The sequence below is a fragment of the Mytilus trossulus genome, chromosome 2, assembly GCF_036588685.1.
Source record: "Mytilus trossulus isolate FHL-02 chromosome 2, PNRI_Mtr1.1.1.hap1, whole genome shotgun sequence".
In the NCBI taxonomy this organism is placed as follows: domain Eukaryota; kingdom Metazoa; phylum Mollusca; class Bivalvia; order Mytilida; family Mytilidae; genus Mytilus; species Mytilus trossulus.
The window spans coordinates 36838397-36851132 of NC_086374.1; the positions used below are offsets into that span (position 1 = coordinate 36838397).

At 32.3% G+C, this 12736-nt stretch overlaps 1 protein-coding gene across 1 annotated transcript in view; it reads left to right on the forward strand.

Annotated features, from left to right (window-relative positions):
* The window catches only part of LOC134707117 (uncharacterized), a 102959-nt gene that overhangs the window by 62451 nt on the left and 27772 nt on the right, over positions 1–12736 (forward strand). The window contains exons 39-51 of the mRNA XM_063566651.1: positions 410–491; positions 1267–1826; positions 2317–2475; positions 2606–2723; positions 3425–3545; positions 3927–4081; positions 4672–4785; positions 8258–8392; positions 9016–9081; positions 10449–10514; positions 11001–11179; positions 12011–12108; positions 12489–12625. Of these exons, the coding sequence (XP_063422721.1) occupies positions 410–491; positions 1267–1826; positions 2317–2475; positions 2606–2723; positions 3425–3545; positions 3927–4081; positions 4672–4785; positions 8258–8392; positions 9016–9081; positions 10449–10514; positions 11001–11179; positions 12011–12108; positions 12489–12625 (1990 nt within the window). The remainder of the gene's footprint in view (positions 1–409; positions 492–1266; positions 1827–2316; positions 2476–2605; positions 2724–3424; positions 3546–3926; positions 4082–4671; positions 4786–8257; positions 8393–9015; positions 9082–10448; positions 10515–11000; positions 11180–12010; positions 12109–12488; positions 12626–12736) is intronic.

The following is a 12736-nucleotide window of genomic DNA, read 5'->3' on the forward strand; positions in this document are numbered from 1 at the left end:
TGAATTTAAATGATAATTAACTTATATGTCTTCTGTGTATAAAAAAATGGGCGTATACCACATTTTAGCATCGTTTGTTGACGTTTCCTTGTTGTGATGATTTTCGTTATCAGAAGCGTGTATTTTCCCGTAAAATGCTAAAATTATAACGTCATCATTCTATGACGTCGGGTACTTCATTCATAAAAAAACATATGACGTGGGAGTACGATCGGAACAGCCAATGCAATATATTCATATTTTACCACGGGTGTGTACTCAGAGCGTTTGAAGGACGTCATGTTAGAATTTAAGAATATAGATTCCACTTTGCTTGCTGAAAATTGTAGTGTCAGACTTAGAACATAGCAATATATATTGAAAAAAGTGTTTCCCAATATAATTTCTTTTCTGTTTTATTGTATTATAGATATGGTAAATCATCATTTGCAATCAAGAACCTGATAACTGGAATAACAGATAGTTTTAACACAGAGATATATCTTCAAAAGGTACATACAGAAAATAGCATGTTACTTCTTTCTTCAGAACATGTCATTTAAAATCCATTCCCTTCTTATTTATTGCTATGTTCATTTTTTTCCTGAACATGCAGGAAATACTAGCCACTGGACATAAATAATTCAATCAATTGTAATCATGATCTAGGATAAACTTTAACCCATGGTAACTCTTACTGAGAAAGGTCAAGCTTGGAGCAAGGGTCCATATATGGCTTGTCAACAGAAACAGACTGAACTGCTTGATTATTGCTATAAAACACAATAAAGTATAACCATGAAGAGGGGATATCCAATTTTAATTTCAAACACAGACAAATGGTCAGCTTTTTGGTTACCTTAATTACTGTGGCCTGTGGAATTTCAATGGTTAAAAACTTGATGATTGTTATATGCTAAATATTTTGATGAGGCAATCATCAATATATATGGCTTGTCAACAGAAACAGACTAACTGCTTGATTCTTGCCTTAAACACAAGATTCAATACAGTGTAACCACGAAGAGGGAATATCTAGGATATCCAATTTTGATTTCAAATAATGGTCAGCTTTTTGGTTTCTTTGCCACCTTGTAATTTCAATGGTTAGGAACTTGAATATTGATAATTGATGGAAATTTGAAACATTTAATGTTGACACTGCTGTCTTATTGTCAGATGGTAATATTACAGAATTATGAAATGTTGATATCCTGATATCATTTATTCTAAAATTGTTCTAGCATTTTTATATTTTTGCATTTGAATAGTTTACATTTCTTTCAGTTGAAAGCTTTCAAGATGAATAATCCTGACTTAGGATCAGGTAGTAGGGCTTATGAACAGGCTGTAGAAAACACAGAATTAAACATTAAATGGATGACAGATAACTATGAAACATTCGAAGCATGGCTAGACAGGAAGATGTCTTCACAAAACAAGGGAGGTAACCACATCACTGATGTCAGGCTCCCCCGTACAGTTTTACCACAACTATATGCCTTAGAGTTACGACCAGATATTTATGCTGAAGACCCAAAAGATTTCAAAATATTTGGAAAAGTTGATATAGTGATTGACTGCCTTGAAGCTACAGATAATATTACAATCCATATAAATAAGCTCACCATCAGAAGCCAGACAGTAAAGAGCCAGTCTGGTAACCAGTCAGGACCAAAGGTTGTCAGGACAACAGAAGATAATGACAGGCAGTTCTACATCATGTTTTTGTCAGAGAAACTAAGACAGGGTCAGACTTATGTATTGTCTTTAGAATTTGAAGGTCCTTTAAAAGATGATCTTGCAGGGCTGTACTACAGTTCATACAAAAGAAATGGCAAGAATGTGTAAGTATTATTAAGATATAGGATCTATGAAACCTTATTTATGAAGAATATAAGCTGCATCCACGTGATTTTCGCCTTTTGGAAAATTCATCTGATGAGGCTCAAAAGAGTGTGATATATTAATCCGATAAGATATTTTGCAGTGGTTGGTAAAGTTTTAAAAAGACCATTGCTTAGTCTGATAGTCATAGTTGTAAAGTATAATGTCTTTAAAGGAGGTGTTTAGGTTTTAAATTTTTTATTTATAGTGGATTGGGAAACAAATAATTGCAACTTATATTAATCCCTTTCCACTGTGCCAGTACAAGTCCTGCCTTGTAGCGGTATTAGCCTGATCTTTTTCGAAATCTAGAAGGGTGTCTTTTACTCTCTCTTAACACAGGTCAGCAATTTATTGTCCCCTTTAAAGGTGTTCATTTCACATTGATTAAATATGTACAGTATTCATATTTCTATAGAACAAAAATATAGTTTCTTGACTGTTTTGTAGGTATTTAGCTGTAACACAGTTTGAGGCAACTGATGCAAGGAAAGCTTTCCCATGCTTTGATGAACCTAACATGAAAGCCAAATTTAAGGTGACATTACTGAGAAAACCATCAATGACATCAATATCTAATATGCCACAAGAAAAAACTGGTATACAAAGGTAATAATTTGTTTTTTAAAAAACTCATATAATGTACCCCGGTATTAAAAAAATAAATTTTTTACCTTCTTCAAGTCCAGGATTTGTTGAACATTAGAAACTATATATCTGTCTTTTTCTGTTTTTATAGGGAAAATGGATTTGTTGCAGATGAGTATGAATTGTCAGAGAAAATGTCAACCTATTTACTGGCATTTATTGTATGTGATTTTAAACAGATTACAGGGAAAACCAAGAACAACATCACTGTAAGTAGTTCCACATCAATTTAACAATGATATTTAACAACTGATTCAGACCAAAAATAATTTACTATTTATCAATCAAACTGTCTCAGAAATTGAATTGTGTTTGACTCTGAGTTGCCAGAAGTGAGATCTGGTCCAGAAACTGCTTTAGTCTATCCATACAACATTAAATCTGACTGGCCAATTCATAGTTTATGTCATGCATACCTGGCACATTTTTTCCCAACTTATTCAAACTTAGCACAATGTTTACTAGCATAGTAAAATGTGCATCTCATATTTACAATAGCATTATATGTTCATTTTAAAGTTACAAGTGTGTGGAATTAAGTCTCTTTTTTGGTCATTCTATGCCTGTGAGTCGCATGCATCTCTTACAAAATTATTCTAACTTTACACAGCAATTACACAGACTAAAGATGAGCACCTATTTGGACAGATTGGAATTATTCCTACAGATTCCCATAGTGTTGAACTTAGTCCAATGTAAAAATGTGCACCTCTGATTTTAAACAAATAAGAATTATTTATCTTAGGTTTTCCATTGATAAACTTAAAATTATGTTTGTCTACGTATGTTATCAAGGATATCTAGTTTGTGTCATCCATTACCCCAACAGTTTTGCCTATACATGATTTAGAAACTTTTGCATTGAACTTTGTTAGATAAGATGAAGAAAATGCATTAAATCTATTAATAGTATGGAGCATGGAGTACACCTGAGACAATAAATCAAGCTGAGTTAGCCCTACAGATTGGTATAGATACCATTACTTTCTATGAAGACTTCTTTGGGGTCAGGTTTCCTCTTCCTAAGCAAGGTAAGATATGAGTGAAGTAAAATGAGCTAGCTCAACAGATTAGTACTGCTTTTATAGGCACTCCACAGTACTGCTGATTATTGTGAAATATACCAACAAAATTTGTTTCCTTTCATAAAGACAAGAATAGCATGTCTGATAATGGTTTGAAGGACTTTCAGTTGTATTTCAAATTAAAATTTGATATAATCTTTTTTATAAAGTGCATTATAACTTTCTTTTCCTTTTGATAAATCATTATTCAATGTGTAATTAGCAGATACTCATAATATCACAAAGATAGCACCTGAATGATAAGTTCTGAGTGTAAATTCCCTGATGTCAATTTATATTAACAATTGTTTAATAGATTATCAAATCATACAAAAGTATATATTGCAGACATGATAGCCATTCCTGACTTCTCTGCTGGAGCTATGGAGAACTGGGGACTGATTACATACAGGGAAACAGCCATGTTATTTGAACCTGGTGTATCATCAGAGGGAAACAAACAAAGAGTCACAGGGACAATTACTCATGAGTTAGCTCATCAGGTAAATATGTTTGTCCTTCTGTGTCATCAGTGAGTCACAGTGTAAGTACAAATAGATCATTTTATCTTTCAAGGGTCACAAGAACAAGAACTCATATTCAGTTTATTTTCAAGTGTTTTATACGATATTTAGGAGAAGCAACTGGTCATAATTTCAAAGAAAGTATAATATTTCAAAACTACCATTTTACAGTATAGATTATATAAAAAGGAGATGATGTATGATTGCCAATGAGACTACTATCTGCAAAAGACCAAAATGACACAAACATTAACAACTATAGGTCGTCGTACGGCAAAGCCCATACTGCATAGTCAGCTATAAAAGGCCCAGATAAGACAATGTAAAACATGTTTCTGCATGAAGCTGAGCACTAATGAAAATAGAGTAAGACTTGTAATTTTACATCTTGATCAGTAGGTAAAAAACAATCTATCTTTACTTATAAATAAATCGTTTGTGATTTTTCGAAATAATTAATCATTTTTGAAAGACTATTTTTAAGGTGCAATTTGATTGAGGGCATAGTATTAGCTCATGTGATACTCTATGAAGCAGAAGATACATATTTGTGTAATATCTGATTTCAGTGGTTTGGTGACCTAGTAACCATGGACTGGTGGGGAGACATCTGGCTTAATGAAGGATTTGCTAGATTTGTACAGTATCTTGGTAGTGATTATTTATACCCAGATTGGAAGATGGTAAATAGTTAAATGTTTTGCATGTTCTAAATTTTCAGACAAATAGGACAACCTGTTGTTGGGTTGCTGCCCCTGAATTGGTTATTTTAAGGAAATTTTGCAGTTTTTAGCTCACCTGGCCCGAAGGGCCAAGTGAGCTTATGCCATCACTTGGCGTCCGTCGTCTGTTGTCGTAAACTATTTCAAGAATCTTCTCCTCTGAAACTACTAAGCCAAATACTTCCAAACTTTAACTGAATGTTCCTTAGGGTATCTAGTTTATAAAATGTATCCGAAGTTTTGATCTATCAACAAACATGGTCGCCATTGCTAAAAATAGAACATAGGGGTCAAATGCAGTTTTTGGCTTATATATCAAAAACGAAAGCATTGAGAGCATATCTGACATGGGGTAAAAATGTTCATTAGGTCAAGATCTTTCAGCCCTGAAATTTTCAGATGAATCAAACAACCCATTGTTGGGTTGCTGCCACTTAATTGGTAATTTTAAGGAAATTTTGCAGTTTTTGGTCATTATCTTGAATAGATAAAGATAAACTGTAAACAGCAAAAATGATCAGCAAAATAAGATCTACAAATAAGTTATGTCCAAAATTGTCAATTGACCCCTTAAGGGGTTATTGTCCTTTAATGACAATTTTTCACAATTTGTTCATCATACTGTGGATTCATTATTATTCGTTGGATACCAATTTTCGTGGATTTCGTGGGAACAGTTGAACCACGAAATTAAATGTTCAACGAATGACAAATTTCTCATGGTTTGTATGCAGACTTCGGCAAAACCACGAAATCAAATATCCACGAACATATAAGTTTTCCTCAATCCACGAAAGTTGGTACCCACGAAAATAAATGAATCCACAGTATTTGCTTACTTTAAAAAATCTTCTCCTCTAAAACTACTAAACCAAATTCAACCCACTTCAACTAAATGATCAGTAGGGTGTATAAAATAAAGTTTGTGTTTTATTTTTTATTTCGTCAAAAAACATGGCCGTCATGGCTAAAAATAGAACACAGGATAAAATGCTGTTTTTGGCTTATATCTCAAAAACTCCAGCATTTAGAGCAAATAAGACAAGAAGTTACAGTATTTATTAGGTCATGGTCTACCTGTCCTGAAATTTTCAGCCGAATTCGGTAACTGGTTTTTCAGGTATAATGCCCCTGAATTGATGATTTTAAAGAAATTTTGCAGTTTTTGGTTATTATCTTGAATGTTATTATAGATACAGATAAACTGTTAATAGCAAAACTGTTAATAGCAAAAATGTTAAGCAAAGTAAGATCTACAAATAAGTCAATTAGACCAAATTGTCAATTGACCCCTTAAGGAGTTATTGCCCTTTAAAGACTTTTTTCACAATTTGTTCATCATGTTGACTTACTTTAAAAAATCTTCTCCTTTGAAACTGCTGTATCAATTTCAGCCAAATTTGGCTAAATGAGTTTCAGAGTATCTAGTATAAATTTTATATTTTATTTCCTTGTATGTCAAGAAACATAGCTCCTATGGCTAAAATAGAACATAGGAGAAAATAATTGATTTTTTTTTATTTTTGAAGAAAATAGGACGATTCAAAGAACATTTAAATAAATTGAAAAGCCAAAATAATCATTGATGAAAGATTTAACCAAAAAAATTAAGGTGAGCGATTCAGGCTCTTGTGAGCCTCTTGTTGGTTATTTAAGAAATAATTCATGGGGGCTTGAATATATCGTGATTTTACCACGGGTTGGCCCTTTATGACAAATATTTTACCCTGAGCGATAGCCCCCATGAATTATTTCGATTCTTATAGGACAAATATGGCAATTCTTATGGATCAAAGGGCTCTAGGTGGAGGCTGATATTTGCCGTTCCCATAAATAAACGCACTATTCAATTCGCATAAAAGAATGGAACAAACTGAATAAGTGACATGCTTAAACTGTTTACAATAATGTATTTAGATGGTTTTGGATGAATTAAATGATAATTTACTCAAATGTCTTATATGTTTAAAAACTTTTTGGCTTATATCACATTTTAGCATCGTTTGTTTACGTTTTCTTGTAGTGATGATTTTCGGTTTCACAAGCGTGTATTTTCCCGTAAAATGCTTATATTCTGTCGTCGTCGTTCTATGACATTGGGTAGCTCATTCATTAGAATACATATGACGTGGGAGTACAATACAGCTCTAGCTATTCATATTTTACCACGGGTGTGTACTCAAAGCGTTTGAAGGACGTGATGTTAGAATATCTTGAATACTTTTATAGATAGAGATAAACTATAAACAGCAATAATGTTCAGCAAAGTAAGACCTACAAATAACTCAACATGACCAAAATTGTCAGTCAACCCCCTAAGGAGTTATTGCCATTGATAGTCAATTTTTAACAACTTTTCATCATTTCTTGTAATTTGTACAAAAATCTTCTTCTCTGAAACTACTTGGCCAAATTTAGCCAAGCTTGGCCACAATTATCATTGTGGTATATAGTTGTAAATATGTCCAATGACTTGCCTACCAAACAAAATGGCTGACATGGCTAAAATTAGAACATAGTGGTAACAAAGCAGTTTCTGCTTTATATCTTTGAAACTAAGACATTTATGGCAAATCTTTCAAGATTTAAATGTCCATCAAAATAAGATCTATCCACTAACATTAGTAATTTTAAGGATATTTTGCAGTTTTTGGTTATTATCTTGAATACTATTATAGATAGAGATAAACTGTAAACAGCAATAATGTTCAGCAAAGTAAGATCTACAAATGAGTCAAGCAATCAAAATTGTTAGAGGACCCCTTAAGGAGTTATTGCCCTTTATAGTCAATATTGAACAACTTTTCGTCATTTTTGTTACTTGAACACAAATCTTCTTTTCTAAAACTATGGGTCAAATTTAACCAAACTTGGCCACAATCATTTCTAGGGTATCTGTTAAAAAAAAGTGTCTAATGACCCCGCCTACCAACCAAGATGGCCGACATCAGTAAATACAGTAACAGGTGAGCAACACAGCCTCTAATTTAGATTTATTTATGTTTCTAGGTTTAATCTATATCATTTTTTTGGCAAACTATTTATAATGCATAGGTAATCATAAATGTTGCTTGTCAAAACTATGCAAGAATCATATTAAAATGGACATCAAGCAAACAACCAATATATGATTCTTGACATCCTAATAAGAAGATATTTAGCTTGAGATATTTGTTTCTGCAGTCCTATTCATCAAATGATATAAAGTTCAGATCATGAATTCACATTAATACAAAGTTATGCACGCTAATTACACAAAGTTTGGTAAAAATTATGTTTGGGATGTTATGGTAATGGTAAATAATGTGAAACATAAACTTCCTAAAGTGAAAGTGTTTTTGTATGGATTGTTAACAGAAATTTGTACAAAGTGGAATCACAACCTCACAATGAACATATGGTTTTACAAAGCATAATTGTTATTACCTTTCAGTTTGAACAGTTTGTAGTGAATACTGTACATGCAGCCTTCTCATTTGATGGTTTAGCAACATCCCATCCTGTCTATGTACCTGTTTATAATCCAAGTGAAATTAATGAAGTATTTGATGCTATATCCTATGACAAGGTAAGAAAAAAATGACCTTGTGAGACCCTCATTGGCAGTCAAGGTCATTCAATACCCCTGTTTATAATAGGTAAAATATTGGATTTTAAGGAGCTGTGGATAGATGGAAATTATCCAAGACTAGAAAACATAGTTAAACCCTTGATTGTGAATAAAGGGGATGTAAAGTCTGTTGATCCTAATCCTAGTGAAACCAATGAACTATGTAATTCTTTATCAAAGACTATAGGCAAGATATATAAATACCCGTGAATTCAAAGTTATTTTGTATGCAGTTGTATAAGCATTGCACATTCATGCCCTCTCAATCTTAGTTATATATGCAGTTATTATAGATTCAAATTTCTGATTTCCACAGAGAAGACTGGCCTTTCACCATTAATCAAGGTTCATTGACTTTAATTGTTTTTCATAGTTTACATTTGTGTTATAATGAATTTCCACTTTAATTTCAACATTTGTATTATACTATCAAGATAACATACAGTTTATACATATCCGTGTCAACATGTTATTGAAGAATTTGAGTTGTAAGGGATACATCATATGTTCAAAACTACCTCTGAATATTTAGATATTCAAAGCAAATGTGACAATTGTAATTAATTTTTTCTTTGTTTTAGGGAGCAAGTATTATAAGGATGATGAAATTTTTCCTAGGAGATTCAACGTTCAAAAACGGTCTGCAGGTAATAATTTTATATTATCTCTTTAACCACAAATATGTTATAAACGTGAGAATAATATATTTAAAGGGACATTTTTTTCCAATTAAATTTTGTAAACAATTGATGACATTGAGAAGATGTATTGATGGAATTCCATTTTTTTTTTTAAATTTCTAATATACATTTATGAGTCTGTTCAAATACAAGGCACCAAAAATGCTTTCTTTACAGGTTTTTGTTCAGCCAGGGAATTATCTTGTATTAATCCACATTACTAGTCTCCCCAATCCTCCCTGTTTATTGCTCCCTATTCTATTTAGGGACTATGTTGCGAATACTCAGATGCTTTTCCTTTTGGGGCCGAACTTAACGCTGAAAAGATACAGTGCAATAAAACCATCTGTTTTACACTAATCAGAGATCAGTAATGGGCCCAAGACATGTTAACCAGTTGTTGGTTAGAAGTATTAACTGAACAAACACAGGTTTGGGACAAAGAACCACAGTTTAATATTTTCTTTGCATATCAATAACATAATAAAGCAATAAACAGAATTACAAACAAAGCAAATTCAAGTTGAAAATCTGTGGTACTCCAAAATAATTACATTAGATGTATGTTTCATTATAATATGTTATTCTGATTGGCTAACTGCCCATCACATGTTATTCCGTAAGCAATTGCATTACACAATAAAACTTATCATTCATGATGACACGTGGTCCCACATTAAAGTGCACTGGTGAATTAAATAAAAACTTGATAAAAATCGTGTTTACATGATCCTAGCTAAAAAAATGTAATTATAAGTATTGAATGCTTCTTTTTGTAACTTTATAGAGTTGTAAAAGCGTTGACCATGCGCACATTTTTTAGAAAGAAGCGTGTTTGGCTTCATACAAAATGTACTTTTACACCCCAATAAATTTAAAAAAAGAAGCATTCAATTCTTAAGTAAAACCCAAAACCTGTGTAAAGGTAGAAAGTAGGACTTGAGTTAGAAAGAGGTTGAAGACTGAGGGCTGGTGTGAAAAACATTCATTTTCCTTAGAAAACTGAAGAAAACTCAACATGTCATGTCTGTGTGCCTGAAAGCCTAAATATAAGAAAACCGAGAGAATGACAGGACATGTGAAGACCAAGGTGATGCACATACAAAAGGGTGAATAAGCATTCATTCATAAAAAATTTACAGAACTATAATTCATGCAATCTGGAAATAGCATCAGCAAAAACATACTGCTTCCCAGCAATTTAGATATGACCAGATGAAAATTATAAGAAGAAGATAGCAAAAACAATACATGCAAAAAGGACATCAAAAGTTTGTTCCTATTCCACTAAATGGGGCATAGTAGGACACTTATCCTTATTTATTTGTTTACAGAATTATTTGATGGACAGAAAATTCAGTAATGCCTACCATGATGATCTGTGGAATGCCATGACTAATGTAAGTTATATTAGAACAAAAAAAAAATTTGTGTGTGAAATGCATGGTTATAATTTTGGTGAAAAGAGGGGGAAAAAGGCCAGTTCATGCTATATGTGGATTTCAGAATCACTGTTTAAAATTTAGAAAAAAAATGTATTGAGTTGTCAAAATAGAATCTCTGTAGTTAGAGATTATAAAGTATACAAACTATCATAAACTTGGTGATACTGTATGGTTTTTGCAGTGCATGTACCCAACATTTTGTGTGATTTGTCTGGTTGAAAACTAATTTTGACCAATTAAAAGAACTGCATATATATTACTTTTTTCTCATCTGCATATATATATGAATGTAACCTAAATCTTATAAAAATTAAGTGTCATTACCATTTATATGGTCATTTAAAATTCCAAGCAATAAGTATAGAAACTTGACCCTTTGATTCTTTGACCCGTTTTAATGGTCAATAATATAGTAATTTTATATATGATTATTATTCACAGCAATCAAGGTCTGATCGCAATCCAATGGATGTTAAAAGTATCATGGATACATGGACATTACAGATGAATTATCCAGTTGTCATGGTAACTGCCACCTCTAATGGCCTAAGAATATCACAGAAACGCTACCTGTCTAATCCTGATGCTAAGGATCCTGGGAAATACACTTCTCCTTTCAAGTAAGAGCATAGACTTGATAATTTTGATGCATTTCACATATAACTACATATCATTTTTTTTCTATGATCACGTGCAGTGTTATGCAGATTATTCTTACCATCCAATTCTAGTCATTGAATTCTGTATCAAGTTAATATAGATGATATTCAAACCTTATGATTAAGTAGATTGAATTGAAAATGAAACAGGGAATGTGTCAAAGAGACAGCAACCCGACCAATGAGGAGAAAACAACTGAAGGCCACCAATGGGACTTCAACACAGCAAGAAAACTAGCACCTGGAGATGGACTTTGGGTTGCCCCTAAACAAAAATGTGTACTAGTTCAGACTAAATGGACATAACAATAAACTCCTAAACAGATAATGAGAAATGTCAAGGAATATTACATCAGCAGAGTAATTAAATTTAAAGAAACGTCACAGTTGGTTGACCTATAACCTTTTCTTGTTTTTAAATTTTGTGTTTTCTGTCTTATTGACATATAGATCACATCTACTTTTATTCATATAAAATGAATTGATTTCACTTAATGGTTGACTTGTTTCAAAGAATGGATCAGGTTATTTTGTGAAAACAAATGCCTCTGTGATATATAATTTATTGTATTATGATATAAAAATGAGGAGATTTGGTTTGATTGCCAATGAGACAACTCTCCACAAAAGACCAAATGACGCAGAAATTAACAATTATAGGTCACTGTACAGCCTTCAACAATGAGTAATGTAATTTTCAGTATAAATAATATTTTGTATATATCAGTGACATGGACCTTATTATGAGATTATGATAAGATATTATTCATAGTCCTTTGGTTTTCATTTCAGTTACCAGTGGCAGATTCCATTTTTCTACACAACCAGCAAGGAACTGAACTTTAACAAGACAGCGTCTGATATCACCTGGATCAAAACAGAAACAATGGGTAAGATTTGCAGATAACATTATTTGGACTACTTAGTTGGTGTTTTGTTTTGTTTGCAATCAAATTGTGTTGATATCAGATTGCTGAATGATTTCTGGTAAAGGGTTCTCTCTGTGCAATCTACAGCATCCTTGATATTAAAAACTGTCTCATCATGATACAGCCAAAATTTCTGAAAGTGACATCAATCAGTCAATCGTGTGATGAATTTACTTATTTCTAAAGAATTTTTTCCAGTGTTATCATGATAGCATTTTTTTGTCCAAAGCAGAAGGTAGTTGGTACAATTCCTTAGCATGTCAAAGTAATATAACATTTGGAAATGGTGTTAGCAGTAAGATTTAGGTTTTCAATTTATGCTAATATAATTATATTTACAGATTTACCAAGACCATCCAACTTTTTACCTGGGAAGGATTGGATGATAGCCAATACACAACAATTTGGATTCTATCGTGTTAATTATGATAATGAGAATTGGTTGGCTTTGGTGAAACAATTAAAAACTGACCATAAGGTATTATATATGTAACAGACAAAATTATTACACACGGCAGAATTACAGGAATTACTTTTTAAATGATCATTTACAGAACAACAACAAAACAACTGATATTAGATTTTGGTT